The sequence below is a fragment of the Dermacentor albipictus genome, chromosome 2 (assembly GCF_038994185.2).
Source record: "Dermacentor albipictus isolate Rhodes 1998 colony chromosome 2, USDA_Dalb.pri_finalv2, whole genome shotgun sequence".
NCBI lineage: Eukaryota > Metazoa > Arthropoda > Arachnida > Ixodida > Ixodidae > Dermacentor > Dermacentor albipictus.
In genome coordinates, this window is record NC_091822.1 from 165,059,850 (window position 1) to 165,079,076 (window position 19,227).

The 19,227-nt window shown below is 49.1% G+C and overlaps 1 protein-coding gene across 2 annotated transcripts; it reads right to left on the reverse strand.

Annotated features, from left to right (window-relative positions):
* Window positions 1–1,968: 1,968 nt before the first annotated feature.
* LOC139056260 (carbonic anhydrase 2-like) lies at window positions 1,969–18,795 on the reverse strand. Of its 2 annotated transcripts, none has more exons than XM_070534342.1 (7): window positions 18,122–18,795; window positions 15,783–15,824; window positions 12,909–13,088; window positions 10,413–10,567; window positions 8,770–8,862; window positions 3,180–3,410; window positions 1,969–2,430 (listed from the first exon to the last, which is right to left on the reverse strand). In XM_070534342.1, exons 1-7 carry the CDS (start codon window positions 18,204–18,206, stop codon window positions 2,248–2,250), a joined length of 969 nt encoding a protein of 322 aa, XP_070390443.1. In that variant the 5' UTR covers window positions 18,207–18,795; the 3' UTR covers window positions 1,969–2,247. The 2 variants fall into 2 exon arrangements, with proteins under 2 accessions (XP_070390443.1, XP_070390442.1); XM_070534341.1 differs by having other exon boundaries at window positions 1,974–2,430; window positions 15,783–15,827; window positions 18,122–18,794.
* Between the last annotated feature and the right edge of the window lie 432 nt (window positions 18,796–19,227).

A 19,227-nucleotide genomic window follows, 5' to 3' on the forward strand; every position in this document is an offset into this window, starting at 1 on the left:
GTAGTCAGTATATTCTTCTCAACCATCCATGTGCGCGTTCATACCTCCCGCTAACATCACCTGGCCCAATTTCTTGAACTCATTAATATCGCTTCAAGTGCAATCAATCAATTCCTTATTTTTATCTCTGCTATCGCCACCTGTCCATAGGTATAAGCTATACTCCCAGCCACGTCTTTTTGTCTTTCCATGTGCCGCTAATCCATAAATGCTCCTTACATGTCTATTTTACTATTTGCCACTTCAGACCTCGCCTAATTAGCATGCCCACGCCTCCGCTGTTCCTTGACTCAGTCATTCTGTTGCACCCTTCCCATACAAATTTGCCCACAACGCGGCGCGCCAAGATGTCGCCACCACCCTGATGCTCCCGTATGAGTCTCCGGTGTGTACCGCGGCAATACGATAGTTGTAATGCGTATTGGTCAAGCCGAAGAAGCACGGCTACCCCGAGTACGCGTCCTCGTTCTATAGACACCAGGGTCTACAGAGAAACCACATACTGCATCCGCAGCGCAGAACACGTATGGTTCTGTTTGCACAACGCTAATTGTAGCCCGTGCTTGCACGAGCTGCTTACGAAACGTTAAACTGCACACAGGCACCGTTTCAGAGCTCGAGTGCAACGTGCGGTAAAAGAACGTCAGAAACAGTCGGTCGGTCAAAATTTGGTTGTTTCGATCTCGTTATGGTGAGCTTTCAGGCCGCCCGACTGTGCTGTTAGCGACTACAAGGTCGCGTGGTTTCTGAACTTTGTGGCTATAATGTACCTGTAGTTACAAGCTAACGAGGGAATGTTACAACACAGAGTCTAATGACATATTTATTTATTTATTGTGGATTGGAAATGTTGACAACAGACACAGTACGTCGACGGCTTCCATACACAACGTCAAATTGCTAAATGAATGAACCGACCCATCCCTGTGGCTATGGAGCTCTGAGCGCGATGTCGCGGGTTCGATTCATGACAAAAGCGACCGCATTTAGGTGAGAATGAAATGTAAAAAAAAGGAAAAAAAACCCGTTCGTATAGTTAGATTTGTGTGCACCAGATGTTCTAAAGCCAATCCAGAGCCTTCCACTATCGAGTCTCCCGTATGCCCCAGTTTTTACTTTGGGACATTAAACCAGATGGACGAATAAATAAATGAATCATTGAAGCATGCAGACGAAGCAGCTGACCCCGAGCGGTTACCGCTGACGACAACACCCACCGCCAAGGCTAATCGATGCGGTGACGTAGCAGCTTGGCCCTCGTAAAGGAATCGTTAAGCCAAGAAAGTATCACGAAAGTCTCGTACTAAGCTACACCGGTACACTACCTGAATGCATTTTACGAAAGGTTGGCCCTCAAACGCTCTCAGGACTCTCTTTCTTTCTTTTTTTTTTATGCGAAGCATATTACGAGGGCTCAACCCAGCTCCTCAGGCGCGGCGGTGACCATGAAATCACGTGACACCGTGACGTCACGACAGAGGAGAACGAGGGCTCAACCCAGCTCCTCAGGCGCGGCGGTGACCATGAAATCACGTGACACCGTGACGTCACGACAGAGGAGAAGTGGCTTTGGCTCAACTCTTGCAAGACGGGCTGGGTGGGAATCGAACCAGGGTCTCCGGAGTGTGGGACGGAGACGCTACCACTGAGCCACGAGTACAACGCTTCAAAGCGGTACAAAAGCGCCTCTAGTGAATGCGGTGTTGCCTTAGAAACGCGCTGTTTCTAAGGCGTGCGTCTCTTGCTCAGGCGCACATTTCGTTGCCGCGCCGAACGCTGCTTTGCTCGACGCTCACCGCGTCCAATGCGGGGCGCGTAGTCGCTGCCCTGTAGCCCATTGTCTTACACCCCTTGGCGGGTCGACGGGAACGCTGTCGCGTTCCACTCTTGAAGGCGAAGAAGTAATGCATGAGTTGTTTCTTCGTCTAGCCGAACCAAATATAGCCAAGCAACAGCAGTTCACCAGGCTAAACAGTGGTTCAACAACTAAAATAAAGGCTAGTATGCTTCGCATCCTGGGCTTAACCTTACCTAAGCCACAGCCATTTTTTTGATAAAAGAAGTAAATTTAGCGCAATCGAACAAGCCGCGATATCGCGCAATCGATTGACGCCCTTGGCGCAGCTGTCTCGACGCGATCCGAAAGATCGAAAGCCTTGTCCAATGCTTCACAAATAAGTATAATCACTCCTTTGCCCCAAAGGATTGCTGATGCTGAGTTTCGAAACCGCGATTTAGCGATATGGCCTATCTCACTTTCTCCAACGTAGCCTTTCCCTTCCGCGGCCCTTTAACGTTGTCTGGGACGACCAGAAAGTTCCTGTAGACGTCCCGTCCGTGCAGTGGCATGGTAGGCCGGAAGTTGTTCACCAAGCGCTCCTTGCCGTCTTTGTCCACGCTTTCAGCTTCCAGGTGACGAAATGCCCTCAACTGCGAAGGAAACACGGGCTAAATATGCGGCTGACATTCTGCGAAAGGCACTTTGGTGAGTGAGCGAGTGAGCGAGTGAGTGAGTGAGTGAGTGAGTGAGTGAGTGAGTGAGTGAGTGAGTGAGTGAGTGAGTGAGTGAGTGAGTGAGCGAGTGAGTGAGTGAGCGAGTGAGTGAGTGAGTGAGTGAGTGAGTGAGCGAGTGAGTGAGCGAGTGAGTGAGTGAGTGAGTGAGTGAGTGAGTGAGTGAGTGAGCGAGCGAGCGAGCGAGCGAGTGAGTGAGTGAGTGAGTGAGTGAGTGAGTGAGTGAGTGAGTGAGTGAGTGAGTGAGTGAGGCAACTTTATTCGGTCCACAATAGACGCGACTAAACTCAGCGTCACCTAGCTAGAAAAAATAAACGTAACGCGCATCCCATGCAATGTGGGGACCGGCCCCTCGCCACTAGCTGGCACCCTCCTCTCCACAAGAAAGCGTTGCCGTCGAAAAAAAAAATCCCCGTACTTTTACTGACTGCAATTTCTTTAACCGAATTACAGCGAACAGTTGTCTGAAATTCGCGCTATGCATGCAGACTGTTTGCGTGCGAATGTATACAGGCCGTCCCTGAAAAACCGCTCTATTTTTCGAGGGTGGAAGAAACTCTTGGAATCTTTGAGAAAGTATTCCAGATGGGGACACGCTCAAACCTAAGTGTCTGCGCTCTGCTCCACTGTACACTTCAATCGTTACATTATCTTTTTTTTTTACTTGCCTGTTCTTCGCTTATTTTTGCCGGTCTCTTGAGCACCGCCCAAGTGACTGCCTCGGCACAGGGGGGCGTGGTGAGGGAGCCCTTGTAGAAGTAGGCCTGTCTCGGGTTACTCGGGAGAAGGTCCGACAGTGAGATCGCCTTGGACAGCTTCGCTCGCTTGGTCCGCAGCTTGATCATGCGGTCCAGCGAGTAGACGACGCTGTTCAACGCTCGGTTGTCGCGCCGATAGACCTGCGAAGACGCCGACGCTCTTTCACACACACGCACGCACACACACGCACGCACACGCGCACACACGCACACACACACACACACACACACACACACACACACACACACACACACACACACAAAACGTGAGCGCTGACACACCTCGTTTTACACCTTCCCTGCAAAGCTACCGCGAACGCTGCCATTGCCAATGTTGGAAAAGCCACTCGACGATTGGGAGGTATACTGTTTTTTTTTTCTTTTTTGGGGGGGAGGGGCGGCGAGTCGGTCAGTACAGCTGCGTTGCATGACGGCAGATTTTGCGCAAGTACGAGGGAACGATAATAACACGTGACCGGATAGACACACGCTCGCTTGTGTCCGTCCCGTCACGTGCCATTTGTCCCTCTATAGTTCGTGCGCAAAAAAGAAAAAGAAGAAGAAACCTGCCGTTGTGGACGCGCCTCAGTCTCTGCGCCGGTGTCTGAGAGGTACACGCGTCTGCAGCTCCCGAGGATCGTATTAACGCGACAGCGTTAAGGAGCTCGTGTCGCAGAAAAGCCGGTGTCGTCGGCGTCGGTGTCGGTGTCGGCGTCGTCGGCGTTGACCGTGAGCGATAAATCCCTGCAGGCACTTCATGAATAAAAAACAACTTTCAACATGGGCTGGGTGGGAATCAAACCAGGGTCTCCGGAGTGTGAGACGGAGACTCTACCACTCAGCCACGAGTTCTTTTTTTCTTTCTTTCATGGTATTTATTATAGTTGCATTCAACTAGACGTTCACCAGTTCTGCACAGTCAGAGAATGGAGGGCACAATGAAAGTCACACAGAAGAGGCAGCGTTCATACTGTGAGTAGAAACGTTCGTGTCATTTTAGAAGGGAGGCAAGGATAAGCACCTCACCAAAATAGGGTACCAGTCCGGTTGCACACCGAGTCCATCATAAACCTGCTTTAGGTGTAGTGTCATCTGGATGAAATTTGCCCTTGTAGGTACAACCGTTTCGGCGTTGCGGTCCATCATTCGCGTTTTCCACAAACTGTGCATTCCCATGACAAAAAACATATCGAAAGGTGCACTATTATCAGAGGTTGCCCGATTATCAGGATGCCCGATGTCCCCACTACTATTCGCTCTTTACCTGGAACCGCTATGCTTAAGCGTAATTCAGTCGAGCAACATCCATGGCTTCAATATACTGGGTAATGAAGTTAAAGTCTTAGCTTACGCAGACGATCTAGCGTTCTTCTGCACGGATAAGTCCAGTGTTGAAAAAGTAGTATCGAAAATAGAAGAATTTGGCAGCGTATCAGGAGCGCGAATGAACTCCTCAAAAAGTTTAGGCTTATGGTTTGGCTCATGGTGCTATACACCAGAACAGTTTGCAGGCGTTAAGTGGACTGATGTCCCGCCAAAGTATCTTGGCGTGCCGCTAGACGCATATAAATTAAGCGCACACTATTGGAAAGAACGGGTTTCGGTACTGCAAAGTCACGCCCAGACATGCGTTCCACAACGACTTTCTATTTTTGGGAAAGCCGAAGCCTGCAATAAGTTCTTGGCAACAAAAATTTTCTATGTATTGCAAGTTATCCATTGTGCTAGGCTATACATCCAACGCTTTCACCGCATCTTTGCAACCTTCGTATGGTCTTCAACTTTTGAGCCCATGAGGCGAGACAATATTTTTAGGCCTGTTAGCGAAGGTGGGCTGGGCTTAGTACATCTTTATGTGCGGCAGATAGTGTCTCGTTTCTTCTTTTTTCGCGATACTTCCCATCCTGTAATTCGTTCATACATGCAAGTCACACTTGTTAATGCATTACCTGATTTAGTTGTTTCTTCAAGTTTTTCTTCGCGCTTAGGCTTGTGGGGGTTCATGCAAGAAGTTTACTTGGCGGTTCGTTTCCTGACAGTTCGGTTTTCCACTGAATACTTGTATTCTGTGTCGCGCAAAACGTTGTACAAAAACTTACTATCCATGCTATTTCCGCCTCCACTTTACCGATCAATATACATTAACTTGCCAGGCCACGATGTGCTAAAGCGAGTTCGCAAAATGTATTTATCCCCTTGCTGCAAAACATTCTTTTATAAAGTTCATAGTGAAACCATACCGGTTAAAGCATGGTTACAAAAAAAAGGTATCTTTGTCTCTTCTGTTAACTGTCGCCTTTGTGATGTACCAGAGACAATTGAACATTGTTTTATTAGCTGCACCGACGCCATCCTATTTTGGGATGTCCTCCAACGGACTTTAAAGAAAGACTTTGAGATTAACGCTCATACTGTGCGATACCTGCTGTCAGCCACGAGTTCGATGCTTCAAAGCGGTACAAAAGTGTTTCTAGTCAATGCGGTGTTGCCTTAGAAACGAGCTGTTTGTAAGGCAATTGAACAATTGAACATTGAAACAATTGAACATTGTTTTATTAGCTGCACCGACGCCATCCTATTTTGGGATGTCCTCCAACTGACTTTAAAGAAAGACTTTGAGAATAACGCTCATACTGTGCGATACCTGTTGTCAGCCACGAGTTCGATGCTTCAAAGCGGTACAAAAGTGTCTCTAGTCATTGCGGTGTTGCCTTAGAAACGAGCTGTTTCTAATGGTACGCCCACACTAGCGACAAAAACGCGCGCGACACGCCGCACGCGGCAAGCGCCCGCGCGGCAGACGCGTGCGGGCAAGTCCACAGTCGCGTTTTGCGGCACGCGGCAGCGGCCCGTGGAGTCCCGCGTTGTCTCGTTCCATTCGATACTTCTCGCGACAACGCGCTCTCCGTTCTGCCCATTTCGTCTTCCATCGGAAGTGTGTGTTTTTTTGCGCCCCTGCCGGCCACGCTCAGGCATGTCGGATACGGACGAGGAGCTACTGGTGACTGTGAACACTATAATACTTGTTTGTTCTTTACTTGTGCGACGCCGACGTGCCAGACAGCGGACAAGAAAGTTTTGAGTGCGGTACAGGGACACTGAGGGCCAGGCGCACACTCTGCTTCCCCACCTTCACCAATTACTCACCTGTCATGCCAAACTGCTGTCCATAATGTGCCAGCGGTTGGCGCGCAGCTCCTTGTCCGACGCTCGATTTATCATAGAGGTACGCATGTCCGCGAACGGTTTCCAAAAACGCCTCCATTGCGAGGCGAATTCTTCGTCGACGCCTCAGTGGCGGTGTGGTAAGGCTTAACAAAAACAGCCCCCTTGACTGGAAATGGCCTCTGAGATTTTACGGCGCGCGTGTCACTGTTCAGTCTCGGAGCCCATAGATTATGATTCTTTGCTTATGCGACAGGTGGCGCCACAACAGCGCGGCTCGTAAAGCGACTCGCTTCTGATTGGTGGACGTTTCGCGTCTGCCGCGAAAAATGGGTCTCGCACCCATTCGCGCGTTTGCCGCGCGTTGCTGCCGCTTTTCGAGAATCTTGCCGCGCGCGACAGCACCGCTCGCCGCGCGCGTTGTGTCGCGCGCGTTTTTGTCGCTAGTGTGGACGTACCATAAGGCTCAGGCGTGCGTCGCTTGCTCAGGCGCACGTTTCGTTGCCGCGCCGAACGCGGCGCTGCTCGACGCTCACCGCGTCCGATGCGGGGCGCGTAGTCGCTGCGCCGTAGCCCACTGTCTTACACCCCTTGGCGGGTCGACGGGAACGCTGTCGCGTTCCACTCTTGAAGCCGAAGATTAAGCGTCCTCCAATTTTTCAAGCGTCCTTCCTTTAATTAGATCACTATCATCATCATCGTATTCCTAGTCAAGCACGCGGGAGGCATTCCCGAAGTGTCGACCGGTGTCGACACGAACCGTCGCGAGAGAAAAGCAAGCGCGCAACGCAAGGATCACAAACGACAGCGCCCAGATTCACGAAGCTGTTCGTCTAAGAAAAAGTACCAGCCGTGATTAGAAGTAGCGCACTTACATCTGACACGTACAGGCGCCCAAATCTTTAACTGGCGTGCGCGAGCGGCGACTTTTCGGTGTGTCAGCGCCGTGTGACGGGGCGAGGCTGGAAACAGTCTGAAGCTAAGCGCATGCGGACAAAGCCCGCTCAGCTGGGCCAATCGTCTGCTAGGCTGTTTCCAGCCTCGCCCCGTCATACGGCGCTGACGCCCGGAAAAGTCCCCGCTCGCGCACGCCAGTTAAAGATTTGGGCGCCTGTACATGCAGCCGTAGAAATGACTCCTGCTTTATTGCTCAAAGGGACTTTTTTATTCATAAAGTGGAAATCCAAGAATGTTGGCTTTGTTTTTGTGTTTCTTGTGTGTGCGTTTTACTCTGCACAGGTCTGGTTCACGCCTCACTGCCATCAGAGCACGCGCGCTTCTCGAGGGACACTATACAAAAAGGCGGGTCTTTGAGCAATAAAGCAGTATAGTTGCAGTACAGCGCCTGTGTATGTCCTTTTTATGCGTGCGTGTACGTGTCACATGTAAGTGCGCTATTTCAGCATCGTGGCTCACCAACTAGCCCGTCAGTATCCTCTCAGTATCAGTACCAGCCTGTACAGATAAAAGCAGACGAGGTGGGCAGCGAGCGGCAAGCAGTTCTTGTTAACGAAAAGTTTTGTGAATTAAGCCCATGAACCAGCGATCCTCACGTACGGGAAGTAGAGAAATCAACGCGTAACACGTGTTATAAAACACATTTCCTCCTTGTGCCGAACTTCAGTATCATGAACAATTGGTTCATTGGCTGGCGAGTGTATACGGCTGGTCGCGCAGGTCTGTAACGCTATACAGATGGGGCGCATGCTTGAAAGATACAAGAGAGAGAGAGCGCGATTTTTTTTTTCTTTTTAAACGGGCAGACTGTTTCATAAAAAAGAACAGGCTATGGAAGTGTAGCGAACGTGAGGTTCTTGTAGATTGGTTCTATTTCGAGGAGGGCATACTTTACCTTCGAATAACGTGAATAACAGAACGCCAATTCAGACGCAAAAAAAAAAAAGAAGTAGCAGTTTCGCCCGAATGGTGAGGCATCGATTGCGATAATAAATTAATAGACAGCTATACGAAGTAAGGATAGTAGTTTTGATCGGCCATATAAACTTGCAAACATTGGCTTTCCTCTGAAAAAAAAAAAGGATGAGAGGAAAGTTAAGCCGTGAGGGTCGATGAAGCAGTGGAGAAAGCGATGACATCGATAGGGCGCCTGTGGAGGTGCGTCGTCTTGAACGGATCCTTTGCAACGACCTCTGCATTGTCATATACTTATTTGTCATGTATGAGCGGATTTCACCTACCCCCCACCCCCTTTAATACTTTCCCGGACTCTGACCTGGCCTACAACTCAATCCTTGGCCTACAAAGCAGCTTACGCAAATGATTCGCGCTTACGAAGCAGTAACGACTACTATACACTATAGATGGGGGACGGTACCTTGAAGATCACGCCGATGACCAAGAGACCGTCCTGGTGTCTGTAGGCCTCCTCAGCTGTGGCGTACTTCGTGTTAGTGTGTACCAGGTGCATCTGAAACGCAGCAGGCGAGCAGCAACACTTGAGTGACAATTTGACAACTAATAACAGACAATCCGGTATTGACAAGTGATGCGATGCCCTCCTTGTATGAATAGGATCATGTGCTGGGGTACCTTCATTTCGGCCACAGGATGGTTTTATTACACGAGTCGCACCTGCAGTGGTGGACTTTCGTAGGAATGCGCTTATAGCCGGGCTGCGTGATTAGTCTTTAACTAAAACACATATGAGGTTTATGCCGTAAACCGAAACTTTAGCACTAAATACAATACTAATAACCATTGCGTTTCAATCGGATCCGCACAACCAAATCTGCGACAAATCACACAGGGCAATTTTTACGTCTGCAGTCTATCGTCTCCCGCTGACCGCGGTATATTTACGCTGTGAGGCTCGGTTCAACGTGCATCGCCAGCTATGAAGCACCGAGATTAGCTTCAGACAGGAGAATGATGACAGCCTAACGAATCGACGGAGCCCTTAATTGCTTTGACTTGACTGATTTCCAGGCGCTTTGCTGCGTGCACAGACAGTGTTCCCTCTATCCCGCTTTCCTCTTTCTGTTCCCCCTTTCCCTTCCCCCGGTGTAGGTTAGCAAACCGGACGCTCGTCTGGTTGACCTCACTGCCTTTCCTCTCTTTGCTATCTCTCTCTCTCTCTCTCTATCGGCGTGACGAAATTACGGCTTGACGATAATCTCCAGCATTATCTCGCGGCTGCATGCCATTACTCGGTTGGTGCGGAAGATTTTCCGCACCAGAAAAGGTGGCAAAAATATGTCGATTGACAGACCCGTACCGTAAGCCAACTGCCGGGTGCTCTACGAATCATCGAAAAGCGCCAGTGGGATGCGTAGAGAGTGTTGTATATGAGCTTCCGCTGTCTTGTGGGAAAAAATACATAGGACAGATAGGGAGATGTCTTAATGACCGATTACGGGAACATTGCCAAACTGTGAAAAATAAGCAATACGGTCATCTGTCAACCCACTGTCAAGAATGCGGCTGTGCGCCAGTGTATGAATCCTGCCGGGTTCTTGCGAAGCACAAGGATAAAGACGTGCGAGAGATGATTGAAGCTCAGGCTATCTGGCGGAATAGAGACACGTGTGTTAGTGCCCCTTCAATCGACCTGTTAGATAAGGAGACGGCTTTTTTGAATGGGTAAGATTTGGATAAGGTGGCGCCACTGTGCATGGTTTATATAGGTGTACTTCCTGAAAATCAAGTTGTTGAAGTTAGCGCATTGTGTTGTCGTCTCCCTTCCATCCTTGTTTGCTGGCGCTAAATATGCTTTCAATTTACCAACACGCCCAACAAATGGCAATGCTCCCGTTATAGTTTGTATAATAGCAATTAGAACCACAGGGATCACATGTACTTTGAGCTACTGCACGTACGTGGACAGAGTGCCCCCTGTGTGCCCTGCACTACGAAGACGCTTATAACTTTTCTGAGACACCGCGGTCTCAACGACAAACTTCTGTCACAGTTGCACCCATCCCTAGCGCTCGCACTTAAAGGAGTCCTTGACGGACTCACCTCCATGGCGTGGGCTTCACCGTCGATATGGTGCTCGGTGCCCAGCGTAGAGTTGGATCCCCAGTGGAAGTGGAACTGGTTGAACCTGTACACGCCGGGCAGGCCCTTGGCAGTCACTGTCGCGCTGCTACCTCCCTTCGGGGCCGCCACCAAAACTGCGTACACGTTATGCGTGTTTTGGGGAACGTAACCCACGTCCGCATACATGCGATACCGTTAGCGCGTAATAGCGCTGCATGAATGAGCACAAACCACAACATCGGTTCCCACAGCTAGAACGTTAAAGGGACACTAAAAAAGCAACACTATAGCTCAGTTTATACTCGTCCGCGGTACGTATTATGTCAAAACTATACTTTTTAATCGGTGAAAAACAACTGAAATTGTTATTGACGAAAACAAACGTGGAACTTCCCTTTCGGTTGAATTTCGCGACTGGTTAACATCCCTGCCTTCCTGTATTCTTCTCTCTATCTCTCTCTCTCGCGCCGAAGCCTCACTGCCGGTGTACGTCATTATGGCGTCACGAATTTCAAGCTATTCGTTTCGTATTTAGAGCCCCTAAGGAGAGGGAAACGTTCTCAAATTTTTCTTGGTTGCCCCTGCGGTTCCTCTGACAGGATGCAATGCAGTTCGTACTTGCCGGTGAACGGTTAACACGACCAAAGTGGACGCTGTCCAAGATCGTGACGTCACGGCAAACTGCGCCGTGCGGCAACTACGCGGTCGTCCTTTGTGACTACATCAAGCCTCCTCTCGTGAAAAGTGCGATCGTTTCGCCATTGCCGAAGCGTAACCTGCCGACGCAGCCTATAACTTAATAAGCCGCTGTACGTCCTTTCAATGAGACCGTCTAAACTTCTGAGATGGTGTAAATTGTTGTTGTTGTTGTTGTAGTTTGAAGCATATATTTACAATACAGGGTGCGGTTCCTAGCGAACAGTTTCCCAGAAACATAAAAGGATCGCACAGAGCAGTCCACATGGAGGAGTAATCTTCGAGCACATTGGGCGCAAAATTCTGCTATCATTATCGACCCAGCTATAACAACACAACGCGTGTCGCATAGTTTCTTCTCGTGCTTTGTTTTATCGCGTCATTTTCCTGCCACCGAAAGCAAGCAGTATAAGTACTCTCTCATCCCCTTATACTTAGAGACGTACTAACGTATAGGCAACACTAGCTCAGTTCAACGAGCTCAACAGTAGCTCAGCACGTATAGGCGCGCACAACGAAGTATGCGTTTACCGAAGGCGCAACGCGACCGAGCAGCGAGCCGCCGCGGTGGCAGCATTTTATGCGAAGCATACTAGCCGCACAACCACGCTCTTCCTTGCTGCGCCGCGCGCGGCCGCGTAGCTACCATATGACGTCATAACAGCTGCAAAAGCGGATGCTCAACTCGTGCGCTCGCTTGCGGCCGCGTAGCTACATAGCCGGGTCTCAGCTCGTGCGCTCGCCTTCATGAGTTGTTATGGGTTGCATATTGCAATCACTCAGTTCAGCCCTTGGGCGCGGCCCGGCAGCCACCATTGAGGGTATGAGCCATTGTTCATTGCTGCGCGTCTCATATATGGGTCTATTCTCTTTTAAGTGTGCTATGTTTGTTATTAAGTTGCTTCTATTTTTATGCGTTGCATATTGCAATCACTCAGTTCAGCCCTTGGGCGCGGCCGGGCAGCCATCATTGACCTTTAGCGCAACCACGTGACGTGACGTCACGACAGCCGGAGGAAAAGCTGGGCCCCAACTCGCGCAATATGCAACGCATTCTTGGCTTAACCAAGCTAAGCCTGGCCATTTTTTCTTCGTCTAGCCGAACCAAATATAGCCAAGCAACAGCAGTTCATCAGGCTAAACAGTGGTTCAACAACTAAAATAAAGGCTAGTATGCTTCGCATCCTGGGCTTAACCTTAGCTAAGCCACAGCCATTTTTATTGCGACTATATTTATATGTCACCTATACCTGTGTCGGGCCCCTCGGTTAACCCCGTTTCTTCTCGTTTATTGCATAACGAGGGTCTCGAATACGGCAACATTGGTGCCTTCAGGTAGCACGTGGGGGTTTATTGACCAGTTGCCTTCACCCATAAAGATCACTGCCTCGTGACGCCTGCGGCAGAAGGAATGTTCCACGTCCGCCGCCAAGGTCTGTGAGTGGTGGCGCTGGCTAACACTCCCAGGGTTCTTACAAGTTGGTTCTTTATACTATGGTTCTACTAGGAAACACAAATACCCTAGAAAGTGGATGGGGATACGGCGCCGCGGTAGCTCAATTGGTAGAGCATCGCACGCGGAATGCGGAAGTTTCTGGGATCGTAGTCCGCTTTTTCATGCACTTTCATTTCCATCAATCTATCGTTTGTTTGTTTCATTTATTAAGCACGAGTAATTTCCCCTACGTTGTCCTTAGTGTCAGTGTTTGTTGGCTTCTGAAGATATGACTAATAAAAAATCGGGTCCCTCGGTTAACCCCCTTTCTTCTCGTTTGTTACCTGTGTGACCGTTGTTCACGACGAAGGCGTCCCGCAGGTCTTTTCCGTAGCCGGAGTATTGGAGCAGGCCCAGCGAGATGTTGAACCTGGTCTCGTGCGTTCTGATGTTGATGGGCGACTGGAATTTGCCGCCACACTGGTTCATCCCGCCCATGGGAAGCTCCGCCCACTCGTCAGTTCCTGCGTGGACCAATGGCGGTCACGTGACGGCATATACTTGGTGCCGCACATCGCAACTACAGGGTGTGTTAAAACAGGGGGCATTTTGGAATGGGGGAATTTTCGTGGCGAACTGAATATGGATATTCCGGAACAAATGGCTTCGAACCTCAAAATCGGCCGTAATATGAACTATCGCGCATATGAACTATCGAAAAAAAAGAAGAAATATGGCAGTAAGCTTTGCACGACGCCCATCAAAGTTCTAATCAAGAATAGTACTATACGTGCGCTTCCCAGCTAAGGCGCATCCTTTATTTCTTTTATTTTTCTTTTGGGGTCTTTTACTTGCCACAGTATACTTCGGTATACAGTTCAGGGCTGGGACATTGCGCTAGTGAGCTCCAGGTTCATGGAAGGTTCAATACCAGCAGTGGCGGCGGCCACGTTTGGGTGAGAAAGGAATACGAATACGCTCGTGCACTTAGGTTTAAATGCACGTTAAAGTACGTGGTCAAGATTAAGCTGAATACGTGGTCAAAATCAAAAGTGAGCAACGTAATCTAACTCGGCATTGCCCGCTCGAACGGCTCTCTCAACGCGAATCTTTACATTTCGCGACAGCACAGGGCAGCTCAACAGCTAAACAACTGCATCGTCAAAAGCAACGTCAACAACACATCAACAAAGACAACGAAAACACAACAAAGACAACAACAACAACTAAAAAGACGAGAACGAAAAGGATGACGACGACAACAACAACAAAAACAACAATGACAACAACAACGACGACGACAACAACAACAACAACTATGAGCAAGCTCGTAGAGGAATCCCAACCAGCCAACAAACAATGACAAGGAATTTAAGTAGCCTGCTTCGTAGCTCGAACAATAGCTGTAGCCCCACAACAACTGACAAAACTGACTGACAGTGAAAGTTTTTTTTCCTGTGGGAGCGAAGGGATGACAAGGCTGGGCCAGGATTCCACTTTTGTACACTGTGCAGATGCTTCACCTGTAAGCGACAGGAGGACAGTTGCTGAGTACGCGTCCCCGTCCACATTAATCTTGTCGATCGATCGATCACATATACATCTATATATAGACAAGTCTGCTACGGATGAGCTGCGACAGCTTGAATTTGTGCACGAGGATGTTTGAGCGCTAAAGTTGGCTTAGTTTTCTACAATATAGCTTGTCCCTACAATATATATTCTTTTTCGTCTTTCACACTATACGTTCACTCCTACAACTCTTGTGAAACACTTTCTTGGACTAGTTGGTTCATGCTTGAATGGCACCGGTCCTGTCGTTTGTGTTCTTCTGTCCTGGTCTATTGCCCTTGCTCTTTACTCCTACAATTCTTAACCACTTTTCTTAGTCTGAACGCACCTGCTAGACGGTGGATACAAAAACAACAAACAAACAAACAAACAAATCAATAGCCCGCGGCTTTGCACGAACATTGCCGCAGACTGCTGGGGTGTAAGAATATTCGAAATTTTTCGAGGAACGAATCCAATATTGTCCTATCCGGTTCGGTCCTCTATTTGTAGAGTCGCTATTCGCAAACACGAATATTGTTCGACGGTTTTCAAATACTTTCAACAGCCAACTGTGCACAATCAAGCATGACGCTGAAACAAACGTGCGATAACTTTTATCCCGGCTATAGCGAACATGAAGATGTGTGACACAGGGAGCCATGGACTGTTTAGGTGAAGCCGCGGTCGTTCACACTCAAATTTGTTTCACATATGACGTTCGGCAGTGGGTACCGTTTGGTGCTAATTGTCTACGCTGCGCCTGTCTACTCGCTTTGGATAACACCTGAATACGCTTCCATTGCAAAATTATTTGGTTTACTAGTCTCTCCACCAGCCGCGATCATTCCAACTAAAGAAGAATAAAATAATAAGCATGTGCGTTCTTTCTTTTTTTTTTATATGCTATCTACGCAACGACACGCTTTTTCAATTTAGTGTCGCAGGTATACCTGAATGGTAACGGGCTCGTAAGCTTGCCCTTTAAACCTTCTAAAATGAGCTGCTGGGCTATTTAGTTATGATTTCAGCTCATAAATAGGGGATAAAAGACATGAACGAGAACAACAGGACAAGCGTCCTCTCCCTCGTACATGTACGTCTTCTTTTTGCTATTCTTGAAGTTGAATTTTCAAGATTTATCCTGATAATGAACGTATGTGCATTATCAGTTTACTCAGTGGTTACTCAGTGACCAGGCCGACTCGCTAACCACTCAGTTACCGCGATCAAAGAACAGTGCCTACAGTAGTTCAGATATAAGACTTCCCTGAACCCATTGCCAATAGCTTTTCTATTCCTTATGTACAGCTCCGTGGTTGGCCCAGGAACGTATTGTATCTTATGTTGTTTGTTTGTTTGTTTTTTAAGTATGGCACGTACCAACGAGGGTGGTTTGACCTACGTTCGCACTGGAAACAACATGAAATGACTGTTCCCGGTCGCGAACTTAACGTTAATGATAGCACCAATAATTGAGCTAGCGTCGCATCCATCTGTTCACTTCGCGACGTCGTTATCATCGTCACCGCTTCCGTTTAGCTTCCTGCCCAGCATTTAGGTCCACTACAGGGCAGTGACCTCTCAATTAAGTTACGCCTGTTCCCGCGTCATCCGAAGCCGTTCAAGGCGATGTGTGCGTGCACCAAAAAGTACGGAGCACTTGCCTTTCCCTCCGTAACTCCAGCCGACGCCTTTGTGACTTCCGGCTGCTGACGGAAGAAAAACGAAACACGGAAACATGAGCACGCGATAAGAGAGAGAGAGAGAGAAAGAGAGAGAGAGAGAAATGCTTTCCGATTGCGTTAAAGGACAAGGAATGGCGTTGCCGCGATTTTCGCTCGCAAAGACGAAACGCGAACGAAACTGTCCAACTACAAACACACACATACACACAAAAAGTGCACGAACTTTCACTGATTAATTCTGTTTAGCCGTAAACCCGTTTGTACACCAGCAGGAAGCCGTGCAACGCACGCCTAAGTTCTAATCAAGCACGTTAATATGTCGCGAACCTCAAGGAAGAACTTCACATTGTGCTGTTCAGCGATCTGTATAGTTTTCTGTTCTGCTTTCTTTGATGAACCTGCGGCGCGGTGTCTCGGTGGCAATGGCGTTGAGCTGCCGAGGTTGTGGGTTAGATTCCCGTCCTCGGCGCGATGTGCATTTAGACGGAGCAAGGACGCATCGCGCGCCACGATTTGGGTGCACGTTAAAGAACCTCCATGTGTTAAAAATTAATCCAGAGCCCAGCACTATGGCGTCCCTCGGTATACCGACTGCGCAGTTTCGGAACTTGAAAGCCCCACATTTATTACAGTGAAGCTGTATATGGCTAGCCGATCCGTCCGTCTTCCGTCTGTCGCCTGTACGCCGAAAAGTCCTCCGGCGCAACCCCGTGCGCATGCGCGAAAAAAAAAAGAAAGAGAGGCGCGCGATTGGCTGTCCCAGTAGTGACGTGGTTGCTCTCCGTCGCAGCCGAGCGCGAGCGCGCAGCAGTGTGTCTACGGCTCCGAAATGGGTAGACCACGCGTCATACGCACTCCTGAGGAGCAGGCAGCTTTCGATCAGCAACGCCGCGAGCAGAACCGGGAACGAGCTCGTCTACGCCTTGCCGATGCTGCAGCCCGGAACAATAACATGCTCGTACAGCCGAGCGCAAGCAGCAACTGCGTACCGAGGCCTACCACGCCGTCGTTTAATGAACCGTCGGGATTAACCTAGTGATAAACACCGGGGCTGGACATTTCAGCTTCGCTGGTTAACCAGCTGTACGGAGCGCTTGGGCGGTGACTATTTTGTTTTTTTTTTGCATTTGAGAACGATAGAGCGCAGTGCACAGCGCCCATAGTACCGGGTGAGGTATCTGAGAAATTCAACGTCACAAGTTAAGCGAGCGTTCAAATTTCGTCACCGAAGTTACACGCGCGCGCGCCGAAATAAGCGATCATGATATTGCTCGAAAATATTTTACCTCATACATTACAGTTGCGAACAAATTTGACGCACTCGGTGAAGCTACCGTCACCATGGCGTTTTTGTAATAAACAATGTACAAGAATCAACAACTTCAGAAATATTCACATCAAGAAACTTTGAGTCCTGGCAGATTTCACAGAGTAGTAAGAAATCAATAGCTTATAATTACTTCCCTCAAAGACGTAATTGGCCACAGTGATGAAATGCTGCTCCGCGAAGCTAATCGAACGATTACTAGAAAGTATAATCACTCGCTTTTCCTCACAACCTTTCATTGATATGCACAAATGGAGCGAATAAAACGAGCTGGAATGATTATTTAATTCGTCGTCTGCACCCCGAATTCACACTGTTCATCGTCACTAACATTCGCTTATCGATGATTTATCGGTCGTCTCACCGATACTGACTAACCTGGCTTGTCTGTCCGGATATGTGCATATTCAAAACTATGTGAATGTATACACGTGAATATAGCACGACCGCAGCCGTCAATTCTACAGTAGTCACCGCCAAATTCAAATTCTGAGGTCTTACGTGCCAAGACCCCGATCCGATTATGAGGCATGCCATACTGGCGGACTTCGGATTAATTCTGACCACCTCTTAAGCGTGTACCCAGTGCACATTACACGGACGGTTTTTCATATTGATCCCGTCGAAACAGGGCTGCATGCCGCAGCCTGAATCGAACCGGCGACCTCGTGTTCAGCAGCGCGGCGGGTCTTAAGACACGATGTCTTAAGTAACGTAGAATCCTTCCACATAACGTACGTCTATTAATATAGTTAATGAAATTTCTCGCACTTTCAAACAGCTAACGAAACCTTCGGATATGACATCGTGATTTGCAAACTTGCCACACTCACTGCAGCTCACCGAAACCACGGCCGAATTGTTACCGCTTAAAAACGCACGTGCAACATCAACTTCACCTAATAAATCCGTTAGGAAACCGAAGATACTATAGACGCTCAATAGCTTTAACCTCGCTCTCGCGTGTAACACAGGTACCATCAGTACTCACATGCGCCGATGACAAGGAGCCACCAGCAGCAGCAGCAAAGAATCCATGTCGCGAAACCCTTTCGCTCGTTAGCAGGAAAAGCCATGGCAGTGAAGGTACTCGTCCTCGCTCGACACGATACCGTTCTGCAAGCCTCGACTGTCTGAGTGGGCCGTCTTCCGCCAGCGCGCAGGGGCCTGGCCGTGTTTTGTCTTTCGCCCTGTTTTATTATATGTATAGCTTTTTTTTTTTTTTCTATTCCACGCCCGCCGCGAACCTAACGCATTCAAGCGAGGCGGCACTGTGAACCAGTCTCTGCGCAAGAGGCAAAAGCAAGAGCCTATTTGGACCGCAAAGTAGCACGCAAGAACACCTAAATGACAGCCGTTGGTCCACTGCACTGTTTTTCCCCTGCGCCTATGCAGCTGTTCGTAGGCGCTACGTAGCAAATTTAAGGGTACGGAATGGACGGGAAGGAATAGAAACGTCGCCGCGATTTGCCTATGCGCACCGCCGCACAAGCTAGACGGCAACAGATGCGCAGTGGAGCGCTTGTCAACTCCTTTCCATCATGCAGAGGGGGCCCGTTCTCAAACGACGTTTCAAAAGGAATCCACAGGCCGGCGAGCCGCCCCTTCTCGGTAGTTGCGCGCAGCAGCGGGCGACGCGCTTCGTCTGCTCCTTGCACGACAGGAAGTATAGTCCCGCATTCGGCCGCTCGGGCAAGTTTAGGGCCAACTTTCCCTGGCTTTGCCAACTACCGAGGACGTCTCGTTCTCTCGCGGCTTTAACCTTATAGATCAGAGATAAGCATCGTGAGGGAGTTGTTCGGGCAGCGGATAGCTCTAGAAATAGTGCGCCCTACGGCCGGCCCTGTTAACGCAGATTTCCAGACGGTTTTTATGCACGCGAAGAGCAGACGACGCTATTCCTTGTTCGTCTGCTTCCGTTAATTCTGAAGCCCCCTTTCGTTCGTTTGCATATTCCCTTTCCGCGCTGATTATCTCGACGGGTGGTCGTATACGGTACGGTGCACGCAACTACGTTTACGCGCAGACGTCCGGCCGCCCCACTTTCGCACTTTCTATTTTTACCCTCGGACCGGTCGTAGTTGCTGCCGATTGCCT